The 14,564-nt window shown below is 41.1% G+C and overlaps 1 protein-coding gene across 1 annotated transcript; it reads left to right on the forward strand.

The window, feature by feature from the left end:
- Nucleotides 1-412: 412 nt before the first annotated feature.
- Nucleotides 413-13,053, forward strand: dhodh (dihydroorotate dehydrogenase). The gene is made up of 9 exons (XM_058089743.1): nt 413-715; nt 2,500-2,712; nt 2,779-2,978; nt 5,397-5,479; nt 5,665-5,852; nt 6,958-7,071; nt 8,968-9,121; nt 9,196-9,355; nt 12,153-13,053. Exons 1-9 carry the CDS (start codon nt 698-700, stop codon nt 12,223-12,225), a joined length of 1,203 nt encoding a protein of 400 aa, XP_057945726.1. The 5' UTR covers nt 413-697; the 3' UTR covers nt 12,226-13,053.
- The last annotated feature ends 1,511 nt before the right edge of the window (nt 13,054-14,564 follow it).

Below are 14,564 nucleotides of genomic sequence, written 5' to 3' on the forward strand. Positions count from 1 at the left end.
GTCACGAAGGTTGGTTTGAATGCAGACTTCGTCTCAATGTACAAGGAGGATACATTTGTCGGCGGCATTTGGAGGAGCCTTCGCTTACCACATTGACGTCATGTAGCCTACAAATGCGCACTTTTAGGATGCAGACACGAATTCAAAACACTGCCCATTGTTTGTTAGACCTATCCGGATATGTCATTTACGTACGTTGCGTACGTTTTTACGTAGCTCAGTCTCGGTGGATGTCATAACACAGTATGCTAACGAACTATTTTAATAATAGACACTAATAAAATAACCTCCAATATATTACATATGAAACATGCTTATTGATCATTTATGTCCGTACATTTAAAAAACAATAACGACAACAGCGCGTGACGTCAAGCTCTGTCGTAATTTTGCTAAAGGAGGAAGTGAAGTTGTCCTCGCACATGCGCGGCACCGATTGCATTTCCAGCATGGCTTGCGTAGTGACATAACTCTCCTTGATCTGCAGTTCCTTATTTGTTTTAAAGAAACTTTATACATAACCAAGTAATGATCAGCAGCTCCTGGCGCAGGTTGACATGAAAAGTACAACCTCTGCTGGGCGAATTAAACGCTTTGCAACTGAATACATGCTTTAGGAACATACTGTAATAACGCGCATGCTCAGGCCACTTGTGTGACGCTTTCGTAAACTTCCATTCAAAGTCAGAGCGGACTCATGGCGGCACATTTCAAGGTAAATTATATTTATTTTGCCCTTGGCGGGAGACCGTCACCACGAACTCTTAACACGAGCTAACGCCAGGCAGTTTGTTGTGAAGGCTGCTAAATCAGTTAGCTCGGTGTCTCTGCAGCTAGTACTTGGCGAGTTTAATCATCTTGCTGTTCCTTATCATTGTCCCTATCTGGAAACGTGAGCACTCATTGAAGTCACACATTTAGCTAAAATGGAATAACTTTCGTATTTCCTGAACTGTTGTGATCTGGCAAACTAGAAACTACAGTGCATGCTGTATAACAAACACAAGTCATAATATAATCCACTGTACTATAAAATGACCCATAAGAGTACAATATATGCAAATGACTCTCTTTGCAATAACAGTATGCGTTTAACAATATGTTGAATATATGTTTTTGTTGTAGTTTCTGTGTTGTATTACTAGACTAATATTTAAAAAGCTCTTAGACTCATATCAATGTGTATGTGTACACACACCTGTACATAAATGTTCTATTCATCCATCCAACTTTTTCCACTTATCCTCATGCGGGTCAAATCAAATCAACTTTATTTGTGTAGCACTTTTCCTGCAAAGACATGCAACACAAAGTGCTTTACAGAATTAAAAACAATTACCACAATTAAAAGGAAAAACAAATACAGTAAACCTCGGATATATCGGACTCGGATATATCGGAAATTCGCTCACAACGGACAGATAAAAAAAGAACCAATTTTTCTGTAATGCATTTCCAATAAAAATTCATTGCATATATCGGATTTTTTATAACGGATTTCGCCTATTTCGGTCAAAATCTCCAGTCCCGTTCCAATGCATTTCCATTAAATTTCCCTCGCATATATCGGATGGCCGCATCGTGGCGCTCTGATTCGCCGAATCGTGACAGGCCGCTATACGACGTCATTTACAGCGTTTGCAGCGTTGCCTGCGCGTCTAGGTACATTGGAAACATAGTCAAGGAAGTGCCTTTTTATAACGGATAAAATCCAAAAACTGACATTTTCCGGTATACGCATATAACGGATTTCGCTTATATCGGACAAAACCAGTGGGAACAATTGAATCCGATATATCCGAGGTTTACTGTACTAAGAAAGGCCCTCCCTGCCACCCTCCATACTAGAAACACACACACACAATCACACACAGTAGGGAGACATGGCATGGCACTGAGGATCAAGGAAACACCACCTTTGGGGCCGTCCACGCTGGGAGGAGCCGCAGGTCGTGCCATCGGGGGACCAGCACCCGGGCCCCCCCCGACCCCAACAGATGGGCAGACCGCCACATCAAAGGGAGGAACCCCCAGCCGGCCGAGTCGAAGGGACCCAAGGATGGCACCCCCTCAGCAGACCCGACACAGCCCCCAGTGTGGAGGACCACCCCTGAGGAAACACTGGAGTTAAAAGCTAAAAACTAAAAGCATAAACCAGGACTAAAAAGATAAAAACATAAGAAAAGTTTAAAAATATTAGTTAAAAGCCTGATTAAAAAGGTGTGTCTTTTAAAAATATAACGGTCGCGGGTATGCTGGAGCCTATCCCAGCTGTCTTCAGGCGAGAGGCGGGGTACACCATGGACTGGTCGCCAGCCAATCACAGGGCACATATAGACAACCATTCACATTCATACCTATGGACAATTTAACGTAACATGCATGTTTTTGGAATATGGGAGGAAACCGAAGTACCCGGAGAAAACCCCCACACGCACGGGTTGGACATGCAAACTCCAAACTCACGGTAGTACCATCTTTTCTTTTGTGTTTCAACAGAAGCAGCTCAAAGAGGCGGTGAAGGTCATCAGCTCAGGTGGCCTCCTTTTCGCCTCGTACCTCACCGTGGTCGGAGATGAACGCTTCTATGCCAACCAGCTGATGCCTCTGCTACAAAGGGTTGTAGAGGCAGAGACAGCCCACCTGTTAGCGGTGAAAATGATCAGTCTGGGTTTGGTTCCTCTCAACCGCTACCAGGATCCCAAGTCACTGGTGAGTGCACCGCTCTCACTTAAAGAGAATACCGCATCCTCTGTAAACCTGTTCTTGTTTGTATAGGAGGTAAACGTCCTTGGCCTAAAGTTCAAAAACCCTGTTGGGATTGCGGCCGGCTTCGATAAGCATGGAGAGGCAGTGGACGGTTTGTACAAGATGGGCTTTGGCTTTGTCGAAGTTGGAACCATCACGCCAAAACCACAAGAGGGGAATCCCAAACCACGTGTGTTTCGATTGGCAGCCGATCATGCCGTCATCAACAGGTAGTTTGTCAGTAACTTTCCCATCATGCTCTCTGCTGAATCCTCATTTTTGTGAAAGTAGTATTCGGCGCCATGATCAGTAGTACAGTAAACCTCGGATATATCGGATTCAATTGTTCCCACTGGTTTTGTCCGATATAAGCGAAATCCGTTATATGCGTCTACCGGAAAATGTCCGTTTTACGCATATATCAGATTTATATCCGGTATATGCATAAATCGGATTTTATCCGTTATAAAAAGGCACTTCCTTGACTATGTTTCCAATGTACCTGGACGCGCAGGCAACGCTGCAAACGCTGCAAATGACGTCGTATAGCGGCCTGTCACGATTCGGCGAATCGGAGCACCACGATGCGGCCATCCGATATATGCGAGGGAAATTTAATGGAAATGCATTGGAACGGGACTGGAGATTTTGTCCGAAATAGGTGAAATCCGTTATAAAAAATCCGATATATGCAATGAATTTTTATTGGAAATGCATTACAGAAAAATTGGTTCTTTTTTATCTGTCCGTTGTGAGCGAATTTCCGATATATCCGAGTCCGATATATCCGAGGTTTACTGTAGTAGCACACAGACATGCACTTGATGTGAGAGCTTTATACTTGAAATCGGTGCATTGTTAGCTCCCTCGTGTTAACTTTTTTCTTTCTTTAGAACGCACAGAATAGGGAAAGGCTTGTGTTCATGTTTTACATAAGGATTGTGGATGAGAGGCAAAATTCCAAACAAAGTGATTAAAAAAAAAGTATCATCTTTATTGGTTTATCTTACTTTGTTTACGCTTGTCATTCTAGTATTAGACAGCAGTATGCAGTAGGGGTGCACCGATCGGTATTAGCCAATACTTAATATTGTTGATCCCCTCCGCAACCACTGCGGACCATTGGTGCGGCATTTGGGGAGCAAGCGCTGGGCAGGGTGTGGCGAGTTTTATAGGCTCACGATGTGATCATCAGTCAGGCAGCGGCTAAAACCCCGGTCCCAACCCGCTGTACTTGGAAGTATGAGTAAAGATTTAGGAGCATGCAGACACTATGGCTGTGTCTGAATCCGGGGTCTGCCTCCTACTAGGCCAGTAGCCTACCCAGTCAACGGAGGTCAGATGTTCAGTGACTCCTCTTCTAGCCGTGAACCAGCTGTGAATTCAGACAGTTCAGCCTTCCTCACACTTCTTGGTTGTGTCACGTGTTCTCAAGTTTACCCTTATATCATAAACCTGATATATTAAACAGTAGTAATATTCATAGCTCCTTTATTTAGTTATTACTTTTTGGCTACTGACCAGCAACACCACATAGTATATATTATTTGATGCCATACAGGGCTCTACATTAAAAACAAAAATGACTTGCCCATGGGGAATCCTTAAGGTGAGAGCTACTTGCCCGATTTTGCCCCATGTAAAATGAAAAGACTGCCATAATGATATCATCTAATTTTTGTTGCATCACATGAGAATCTCAAATAAAGATTCAATGATTATCATTTCTTGTGGTTGTTTTCCTACATAGATCATGACGTTTTTAATCCAGAAAAAAATGCTCAATGGTCAAACAATAATTTTTGAAGCAAAGGTGAGAAAAATACACAGAGAAATGGAAGCGCTAGATTTTGTAGCTTGTGCAAAATCAGCACTTGGTATTGGATCTAATGGGTGGTGTTTCATTGTGACCACTTCAAATTGTCACAGCAATGTGATTCACTCACCTGTGCCATCATTTGATTTGCTGCCGCTAATAAAATACTTGTTTAGGAGGCACTGGTTCATCACTTTTTGCTGTTTTCCTTCACAAGTTGTTGAAGAATTAGACCATGTTGGCAGGGACGCCATGATAGATGTTTTCCTAGTCAAACCATCGCTGATTGGTTGATCGCGAACAAGAACGGGTGTGGGTAAAACGCGGACCGCGGTCTAAATAAACGATTCTGATTGGTCCATTTCAAGATTTGCAAGGATTGGTTTGCAAATTACCACCGGAATTACGCAGTCCGTGTTTTACCAACACCCAACAAGAACCGCTTTTAAAAAAACTCTTGGCAGTATGGAATGCCAAAGTGCACTTGCCCGACGGGAATATCACTGATTGGATTTACTTGCCCCAATTTTGTTTTAACTTGCCCCGGGCCATCGGTACATCGTTATTGTCGAGCCCTGCCATATATCAGGTGATGCGGTATCCTGCACTGTATCAAGCTGGAGGGCAGGTGAAATAACAATGATGAGGTCCAGGAAGCCAAAGGATCCTAGATTGTTTAAGCAAGTTATGCTGTTTTAGATCTAAGTACATATTTAAGAAATCTTTTTTGTTAAACCATCTACACTTCTGAATTCTATTGCTATGTCCAGGAACCACTTAACTACATAATTCATAAGTTGGTGTTGACAGATGTTCTGTGTGTCCTCTGTAGATATGGCTTCAACAGCTGTGGTCTGCTAGAAGCGCAGCAGAGGCTGAAGGTGCGCCAGGCAGCTCAGCAGGAGCAAACAAAAGGTTTGTTCTTACATTATTTTTGACGGAGAGGCCTTTCTTCACCTCAACCTTATTTGCTTATTTGCTTTTAGTTCTTGAGTGACCTCATTAACAGTCTGTGTCCTGGTTGAGTCATGTGTGATGATTCAACACAGTCTGTTTGTGTTGTTCTGTCTTTTCGGTGGTGTGTGTGCATGTCTTTATAGTCGGCCTTCCCCTGGGTATCAACCTAGGGAAGAACAAGCAGTCCCAGGATGCAAAGGCAGATTATTCTCAAGGGATGAGAGTGCTGGGCCCCCTGGCTGACTACCTGGTGGTAAATGTCAGCAGTCCTAATACGCCAGGCCTCCGCAGCTTACAAGGCAAAGCTGAGCTCCACCAGCTCCTGTGTACGGTATGTTTGAAATCAAAGATTATCTTTAATTATGATAATTATTTCCACCAAGGCTCCTTGAAACTGACTGACTGTACAGATTAAATGAATTCATTTTCTTCTAGTGCATGGTTTATTTATAAATGTATACCAATCAAACAGACTTAATATAAGGCAAGAAACCATATATGGTAACTTGTGCATGGTTTAAAAACAGGGTTTCCCCATGTCTCAGCAAGGCAACAGAGTCATGTGACTTTCTCATGCCAATCAGCCAAGATCAGACAATGTCACAGGAAGCGATGTCATGGGTTGTGATCAATCAGGAGTGAGCCAGAGAGTATCAAACTTCCTTCTTCATTCAGACGTCGGAAATTGCAGTTTTCTGACGCTAGTGGGCCCGACACTCCTGGCCGAAATATCTCTACAGATAACTACAGTACCTCTGTTGATGTCCCCAAGCCTGTATGGGGACAACGTAGCCACACCCCAAGTGACCTTGTGCAGTTTGACCTGTCCCTTTTCCATGCCCTAAAAGGGCGAGAAACTGTATATGGTAACTTCTTTGATCTTGATTTGCACCCAAAACCTGAAACTTTTTTAAAAAGTAAAAAGAGAAAAAATGTCTTCTTATAGCCCCTAATAACACTTAAGGATTTCATTTTTACATTTCAGTATTTCAGTGAGTGCCCTGTAAAGACTTAAGGGGACCTATTATAACTAATTTTTCGACCCTTTGTATTGAGCGGACTGCTATAGAGCAGCTGCACACAATAACCCGCACAGAACCCCACTTTCACATTTTGTCGGTATTTATAATAATAAATGAATAATCCTTTTGGAGAGCTACCAAAGTGGTTAGGCTACTGGTAGGTCACGAGCTACTGACTGGAGACCCGTGACTTACCGTGCATGAACTCAAAGAGTCGTAACTTCGGTTTTCAGACATCGTTGAGCTCGTAATTTGGACCCCGCCCCCTGTATGCGGCCTCTATAATGCACACCGGTCACAAAATGCCACCATTTAGATACTTTCTACTTGCTCCTTGACTGTTGAAAAGAGTTGTTTCATGTTATTAAGATAGGGTAATATTAATTAATTATAATATAATACCATTAATTGTAGGTGTTGAAGGAGCGGGATGGCCTGCAGGGAGAACACAAGCCTCCTGTCCTGGTCAAGATCGCTCCTGACCTCACCACACAGGACAAAAAGGACATTGCTGATGTTGTTATTGAGGTAAGAAGTTAGATTTTATTCTGATACTTTTTTTTTTGTTTGTTTTGGTTTTTTTATATACTGTGAAAGGGGACCAGTTATGCTTTTGCACTTTTCTGACCTACTAATGTTACAATGTTTTATTCATGTGTGAAATGACGCCAACGCGTCAAATAATGAGGACTGCACATTTGGAAGGGAGCCCTGAAAGACGTTTTTTCTTAACCAACTTCTACTGATGTCAATCCTTGACTTTCGGCAGCAAACTTTTTCAAGAAACTTTAACTTGGAAAGTATTTGAAGGTAGACACGTTCCATATGAATGAATAATTATTATTATGAATGAATGAATTAACTGGGGTCATTTTTACAAACTTTTTGGGGGTCATTAATGTAAACAAAACATTTAAAAAAAGACATTTGGCGTCATAGAAGATCAATTTCTTTGCCTTTTTTGAACAAATAAAGCTGAATGTTGTGCCATTATAATAATTGTAGACATAGGTTTTGAATAAATGGCATTATGTTATATCAGCATGAAATTACATCATACCTGTCACCATTTGAAAATAAAGCAAATATTCTGGCAATTTAGCAAAATTCTGGTCTTCCCACCAGATGCTGGCTAAAAGACCTGATGATGCTATATCACTAACCATATTCATTCATTTTCTACCGCTTTTCCTCACGAGGGTCGCAGGGGGTGCTCTCTTCGGGCGAGAGGCGGGGTACACCCTGGACTGGTCGCCAGCCAATCACAAGGCACATATAGACAAACAACCATTCACACTCACATTCATACCTATGGACAATTTGGAGTCGCCAATTAGCCTAGCATGTTTTTGGAATGTGGGAGGAAACCGGAGTACCCGGAGAAAACCCACGCATGCACGGGGAGAACATGCAAACTCCACACAGAGATGGTCGAGGGTGGGGAAAGACAAAATAAGAAGCCAAAAAGTTACCACTTCCACACAAAATAGGAGGAGAACTCATTCATTCATTCATCCATTTTCTACCGCTTATCCTCACTAGGGTTGCGGGGGTGCTGGAGCCTATCCCAGCTGTCTTTGGGCGAGAGGTGGGGTACACCCTGGACTGTTCGCCAGCCAATCACAGGGCACATATAGACAAACAACCATTCACACTCACATTCATACCTATGGACAATTTGGAGTCGCCAATTAACCTAGCATGTTTTTGGAATGTGGGAGGAAACCGGAGTACCCGGAGAAAACCCACGCATGCACGGGGAGAACATGCAAACTCCACACAGACGTGGCTGAGCTGTGAGGTCTGCGCGCTAACCACTAGACCGCCATGCCGCCCACCAACCATCTTGTGAACCAGATTAACAGGCACAGAACTAACAGCACAATTGTGCCATTAGAGCTACTGCCCCCTATGTTTCCAACCCAGCATTACAACTGACGTACACATGAACAATATCCCGGTGCGGGAATATTCACAGTAAATAAAACAAAAAATCGAATCCCATTCAAAATGGAATAATGAAAGCATGTTTTGGGAGGGAGTCAGTGCAGCATGGAGTCTTGCATTGCATTCAATTTGGTTGTAAGATTGTTCAAGATGTCTTTTTTTTTTTTTTCCAAGTACATTTAAGTTCCTTGTTACCGGAACTTACTTTTCCTCTCACCGTGACCTTAGCAGTACTTGAGCTGGTTGGTTTTAGAAAGTACACGGCGGTGTTCTTTGTTCAATGGAGCGAATAAAAGACAAACCTTAATGGAAAAGGCAAATATTTTTACAGCACTCCTTTTTGGGGCGGTGGACTTCACATTAGAGCTCCATGAAAGTCCAGATGGCCTTTGGTTGGCCGCTTACGTCAGAGAGAAGCATGTTTGTCACTCCCTCCACACACACACACACACACACTTGTGCATTTTGTGTTCCCAGCTTGGAGTGGATGGCTTAATGGTGTCCAACACCACTGTGTGTCGACCAGAGATGCTACAAGATCCTCATAGGTGTGAGGCCGGTGGACTTAGTGGGCGGCCTCTCAAAGATATCGCCACAAACGCAGTCAGAGAAATGTACAGCCTCACCAAAGGTACACAATTTTATTCATCTCAGCAAGTTGCAACCAAAACATCACCCTGACCTGTGATCATTGTCTTCTTCTAGGTAAAGTAGCAATCATTGGAATTGGCGGTGTGGCCAGTGGACAGGATGCAATGGAAAAAATCCGTGCTGGAGCATCACTAGTCCAGATTTATACCGCTTTCACATACCAGGGTCCACCTGTAGTCACCAAGATAAAGCGGGAATTGGAACACATTCTCAAGTGAGTATTCTGACCTGATAACTGTTATGATACTGTCATCTCCAATAATGTTGTTCCTGTGTCGTTCCTGACATTAATATTCATGCATATAAGCATGATAATACAGTAAACCTTGGATATATCGGAAATTCGCTCACAACGGACAGATAAAAAAGAACCGATTTTTCTGCAATGCATTTCCAATAAAAATTCATTGCATATATCGGATTTTTTATAACGGATTTCGCCTATTTCGGACAAAATCTCCAGTCTCCAGGCCGCATCGTTATGCTAATCTTGTCGATGTCACTGGCTATTGTCTTTCTCCTGGCTCCAGTTTTAGGACAAATATAAGTGAGTGACGTCAATAATACTAGCACAGCAGTGAATGAGATCTTAACGTAGGCCTGACGGGCGTAACAGGGCCTAGCTTAATTAACAATTTGTTATGCTCAGAGTCCAATAAAGTTAAATTCTCATTACCTTACGTCTCTTTTCATTGCCCAGTCCAGGTACATTGGAAACATAGTCAAGGAAGTGCCTTTTTATAACGGATAAAATCCGATTTACGCATATACCGGATATAAATCCGATATATGCGTAAAACGGACATTTTCCGGTATACGCATATAACGGATTTCGCTTATATCGGACAAAACCAGTGGGAACAATTGAATCCGATATATCCGAGGTTTACTGTATTCATAAAATGGTCTCACCTTACAATAAGGTACACAAAATATGGTATTTACTGAGGAACTAATAATTAGAATAGTTACTGGGGAAATAAGGCAGTTATACAGAATGATTTAAAAGTAACTCCTATTTTAAAATAGATAATACAACAAGTGAATCATTTGTTGTAACATGCGGTGAGGTTCACGGCTGGCGAAGCACTGATTGTTTTGGGAGTTTGTTGTTTTTTTTTTTTATTTTAATGCAGGTTGATCATCAGGGCTCAATAATAACGATGTATCAGTGATATTCCCGTCGGGCAAGTGCACTTTGGCATGCCATACTGCCAAGAGTTTTTTTAAAAGCGGTTCTTGTTGGGTGTTGGTAAAACACGGACTGCGTAATTCCGCTGGTAATTTGCAAACCAATCCTTGCAAATCTTGAAATGGACCAATCAGAATCGTTTATTTAGACCGCGTTCCGCGTTTTACCCACACCCGTTCTTGTTCTCGATCAACCAATCAGCGATCGTTTGACTAGGAAAACATCTATCATGGCGTCCCTGCCAACATGGTCTAATTCTTCAACAACTTGTGAAGGAAAACAGCAAAAAGTGATGAACCAGTGCCTCCTAAACAAGTATTTTATTAGCGGCAGCAAATCAAATGATGGCACAGGTGAGTGAATCACATTGCTGTGACAATTTGAAGTGGTCACAATGAAACACCACCGATTAGATCCAGTACCAAGTGCTGATTTTGCACAAGCTACAAAATCTAGCGCTTCCATTTCTCTGTGTATTTTTCTCACCTTTGCTTCACAAATTATTGTTTGACCATTGAGCATTTTTTTTTTCTGGATGAAAAACACTTTACTAGTACACAAATGTGTCTATTCAATAATGTTTCATTGTGGTGCAACAACTTATAAAAGTGCGTAGAAGTCTCTTGACAATCCAGATTTCCATGCAACGTCATGATCTATGTAGGAAAACAACCACAAGAAATGATAATCATTTCATCTTTATTTGAGATTCTCATGTGATGCCACAAAAATTTTATGATATCATTATGGCAGTCTTTTCATTTTACATGGGGCAAGTTCGGGCAAGTAGTTCTCACCTTAAGGATTCCCCATGGGCAAGTCATTTTTGTTTTTAATGTAGAGCCCTGATCATTGATCAACTCATTCAATCCCAGCCATTTTCCAAAAGACATCTCAGTATCAGTCATTTATCACAATTTTGACTGATTTTTCGAGGTACACAGGGCAAAAAAGTAAGAAAGATTAGATTCTCATATTTCATCTACGTTTTTCTACCTTTTTTCCATTCTTTAGTAATCAGTAGTAGAAAACAGGTAAGTTTCATACCGTATTGTGTGTGCATTCCATTATTGATTCTACATTTGATGCCCCTTGCGGTGCTGATGTACAGTATAAGCCACCCAAAATAAAAACAGCTCCCACTATGAAACAATGCATCACTACACACTGCTCAGCTTTTTCGGTCTTTTAAAGGGCTTGTGTTATATAATTAAATGTATGCATAATAAATCTAGCCATGATACTGGAATTTAGACAGTTCTAAACATGCTTAATAATTGATGCCATGTATCAGCTACAATGTAACATACATGGAGTGGTTTTCCGGAAACAAAACGATTGTTTTAATATTAAGATTAAGATATGCCTTTATTCGTCCCTCAGTGGGGAAATTTGCATTGCACAGCAGCAAGAGTCCAGAATCAGTTAAGCAGTACAAAAATACACAATATAGAAAAATAAACAATATAAACAACCCAAGTATTAACAAAATCAACAGTTTTTCCCAGAGTTATATACAATACAGTATGTAGATAATATGACAGAAGATGAAATATATGACCAGTCTATACACTGAGATCTTGCTAGTGAGTTAATATGAGGCATTCTGGAAATACTTCACATAGAACTTAGTATATTGCATTTAGAGCCCTTAATATTGCACATGGAGGTTGATCAGATATTGCACAGTGAATGGAGTCTGGAGTAACTATACTGAATGTAAAAAAAACAAAGTATTGCACAGATGTACATAGTGGTGTTTTAAGATACATTTTGAAATTTTAGCCTGTGACAGTGACAGTGTTTTTTCCTTGAACAGAGAACAAGGATTTCGGAGTGTTTCTGAGGCCATTGGAGCAGATCACAGAGAGGAACGTATGACCAACCAATAGCACAGCCTTTTGAGACGGACTGAAGTCAGAAGAAGTCAAGTCTTCCGTCCTCAACTTCACTTTATCTTTTGTTACAGTGTAACAGCAATCAACAGAGTGCTTTTAACTCGACACACTTATACAGACTTAGCGCTTGGTTTTACACACGCATATGTGTGTTGTTGTATATAAATAATGACTTACTGCCTGGTTGGTATCATGTTCATGTAAACTGGAGCCTATCCCAAGTAACTCTCGCTTTTAAACAGCCATGCAGTTCTAACTACTGTTTCTTTATGCTGTATCATTTCGAATGAATTACAGAACGACTCAGTGCACGTATTCCACCCATGGACATCATCCATCCAGTCTGTATATGACGTGACTGTCTTAATCTTTCATGTTTTATTTTTCACTCTGTCATTTTATACTCAACCAAGTGGCAGTCCCTAGATCAGGGGTCTCAAACACGCGGCCCGCGGGCCAAATGTGGCCCGCAGGACACTAGTTTGAGGCCCCTGCCTTGATATGAAAATTTAATGTTAGTGCGGCTTGATATGGATGCTGCTTGATATGGATGCTGTATGGTATCATGTACCCAGAAAAAATTATTACGTTTGATTAATGTTCATGTTAAAGGTTAAATAACTGTTAACAGTTATCCTCCCTATCCGTGTGGAAGTGGTAAGTTTTTGGCTATTTAAGTTTAAAGGAAATAACTTGAAGGCTACCGTTTAGGTCGCTAGCTCTCTAGTTTGCGAGTTAGCATGTGTCTCAAGACCCTGCAGTTGCCAATATGTTGTAAATAAAAAAAAGAGTATAAATGTGACTATAGTCGTGTTTTGTCATGTCTACAGGGCTCTAATAATGCTTTGTTCATTTTAATCTGAAAAAAAATAATTTGTCTACCCACCAACTATAGGTGGTTTCTTAAGTTTTTATTTGGAGTTTTATTATTATTATATTTATTTATTACTGATTGATTGATTTTTTTATTCTTGATTTGTTTATTTTTCATCTTATTTTGTGTAGAAAAATAAAAAGTAAGATATTTGAGAACAGTGGAATGTTTTATCAGAGCTTTTCTTGTAGAGAATTGGAACCAAAGCAAAGTTTTTTTTTATTTTTTTTTATTTTTAATAAATGCGTTTTTTTTTTTTTTTTAAACCTGATGCAGCCCACTCTCACCCAGACTCGACCTTGAGTGGCCCCCAAGTAAACTGAGTTTGAGACCCCTGCTCTACATGTAATGATTTCAAAGAAGCTTAAACAAGAGGCAAGACCAAAGTAACCAGCAAACACAAATTCCCATTTAAACTTAAAAGAGCTGCAGGTCTGTGAACTCATCTTAAGCCCACAAGCGTGCAGAACATTTATTTGTCATTCGTAAAGGTTTATGTATTTTGGCCTTGTGCTGTATAGATTTTGGATTGTTTCCAAATGAGTGATTCAATCACGCCACACTGAATCATTAAAAAAAATACACTGATATTTCACTTGTCTTAATTCAGGAATCCCTCGTTTATCATGGTCGGTTGGCTCACGATCAGTGGTTCTCTTTAAAACCCTACGGTCATATACCCCTTCAGACATTTGACCTGAAGCCATGTACTCCCTATTCATGCACAGTTCAAAAACATAATCCATAAGATGTTAATTAACTTGAAATATTGAAGATAATTCAATGGTGCATTCATGTTCATATTGTGGTATGAGCAACAACTAGTTGCTTTTGTAAATATCACCAACTTTGGGTGTGTTTGCTGTGATTTGCGTATACGTATGGCTGTATGGTGGCCACACAGGAGCTCAGGTTCGAATCTCCACCTGGGTATATCTGTGTGGAGTTTGCATGTTCTCCCCGTGCATGTGTGGGTTTTTCTCCAGGGATTCCGGTTTCCTCCCACATTCCAAAAACATGTTAATTGGTGACTCCAAATTGTCCATAGGTATGAACGTGAGTGTGAATGATTGTTTGTTTATATGTGCCCTGTGATTACCCCTGCGACTCTCATGAGGATAAGCGGCATTGAAAACGCATGGCTTGATGGTAGTAATTAGGGATCAGCCCTGGCTGGCTGCAGGTGAGGAGGATAAGAAAGGAGCTAATTAGCAACAGCTGCAGGTCCCAGTGGCTCCACCCAGCTCAGGAGGTGTCAGAGTCTGAACAGGGAACACAGAAGTAAAGCGAGCAACACGAAACAAATGGAGAAACACAAGAATACAATCAGAGAGACTGACCTGTGTCGCGGAAGAGCGCGACAAAATGTTCATTATGTATTCACACTGCATGTTCTGTGATTGGCCAGTCGCACACAGTAACTGCGTATATGGCTGGTATAAGCGTGCTAAAATATTAC

This window comes from Doryrhamphus excisus, chromosome 12 (genome assembly GCF_030265055.1).
Source record: "Doryrhamphus excisus isolate RoL2022-K1 chromosome 12, RoL_Dexc_1.0, whole genome shotgun sequence".
In the NCBI taxonomy this organism is placed as follows: domain Eukaryota; kingdom Metazoa; phylum Chordata; class Actinopteri; order Syngnathiformes; family Syngnathidae; genus Doryrhamphus; species Doryrhamphus excisus.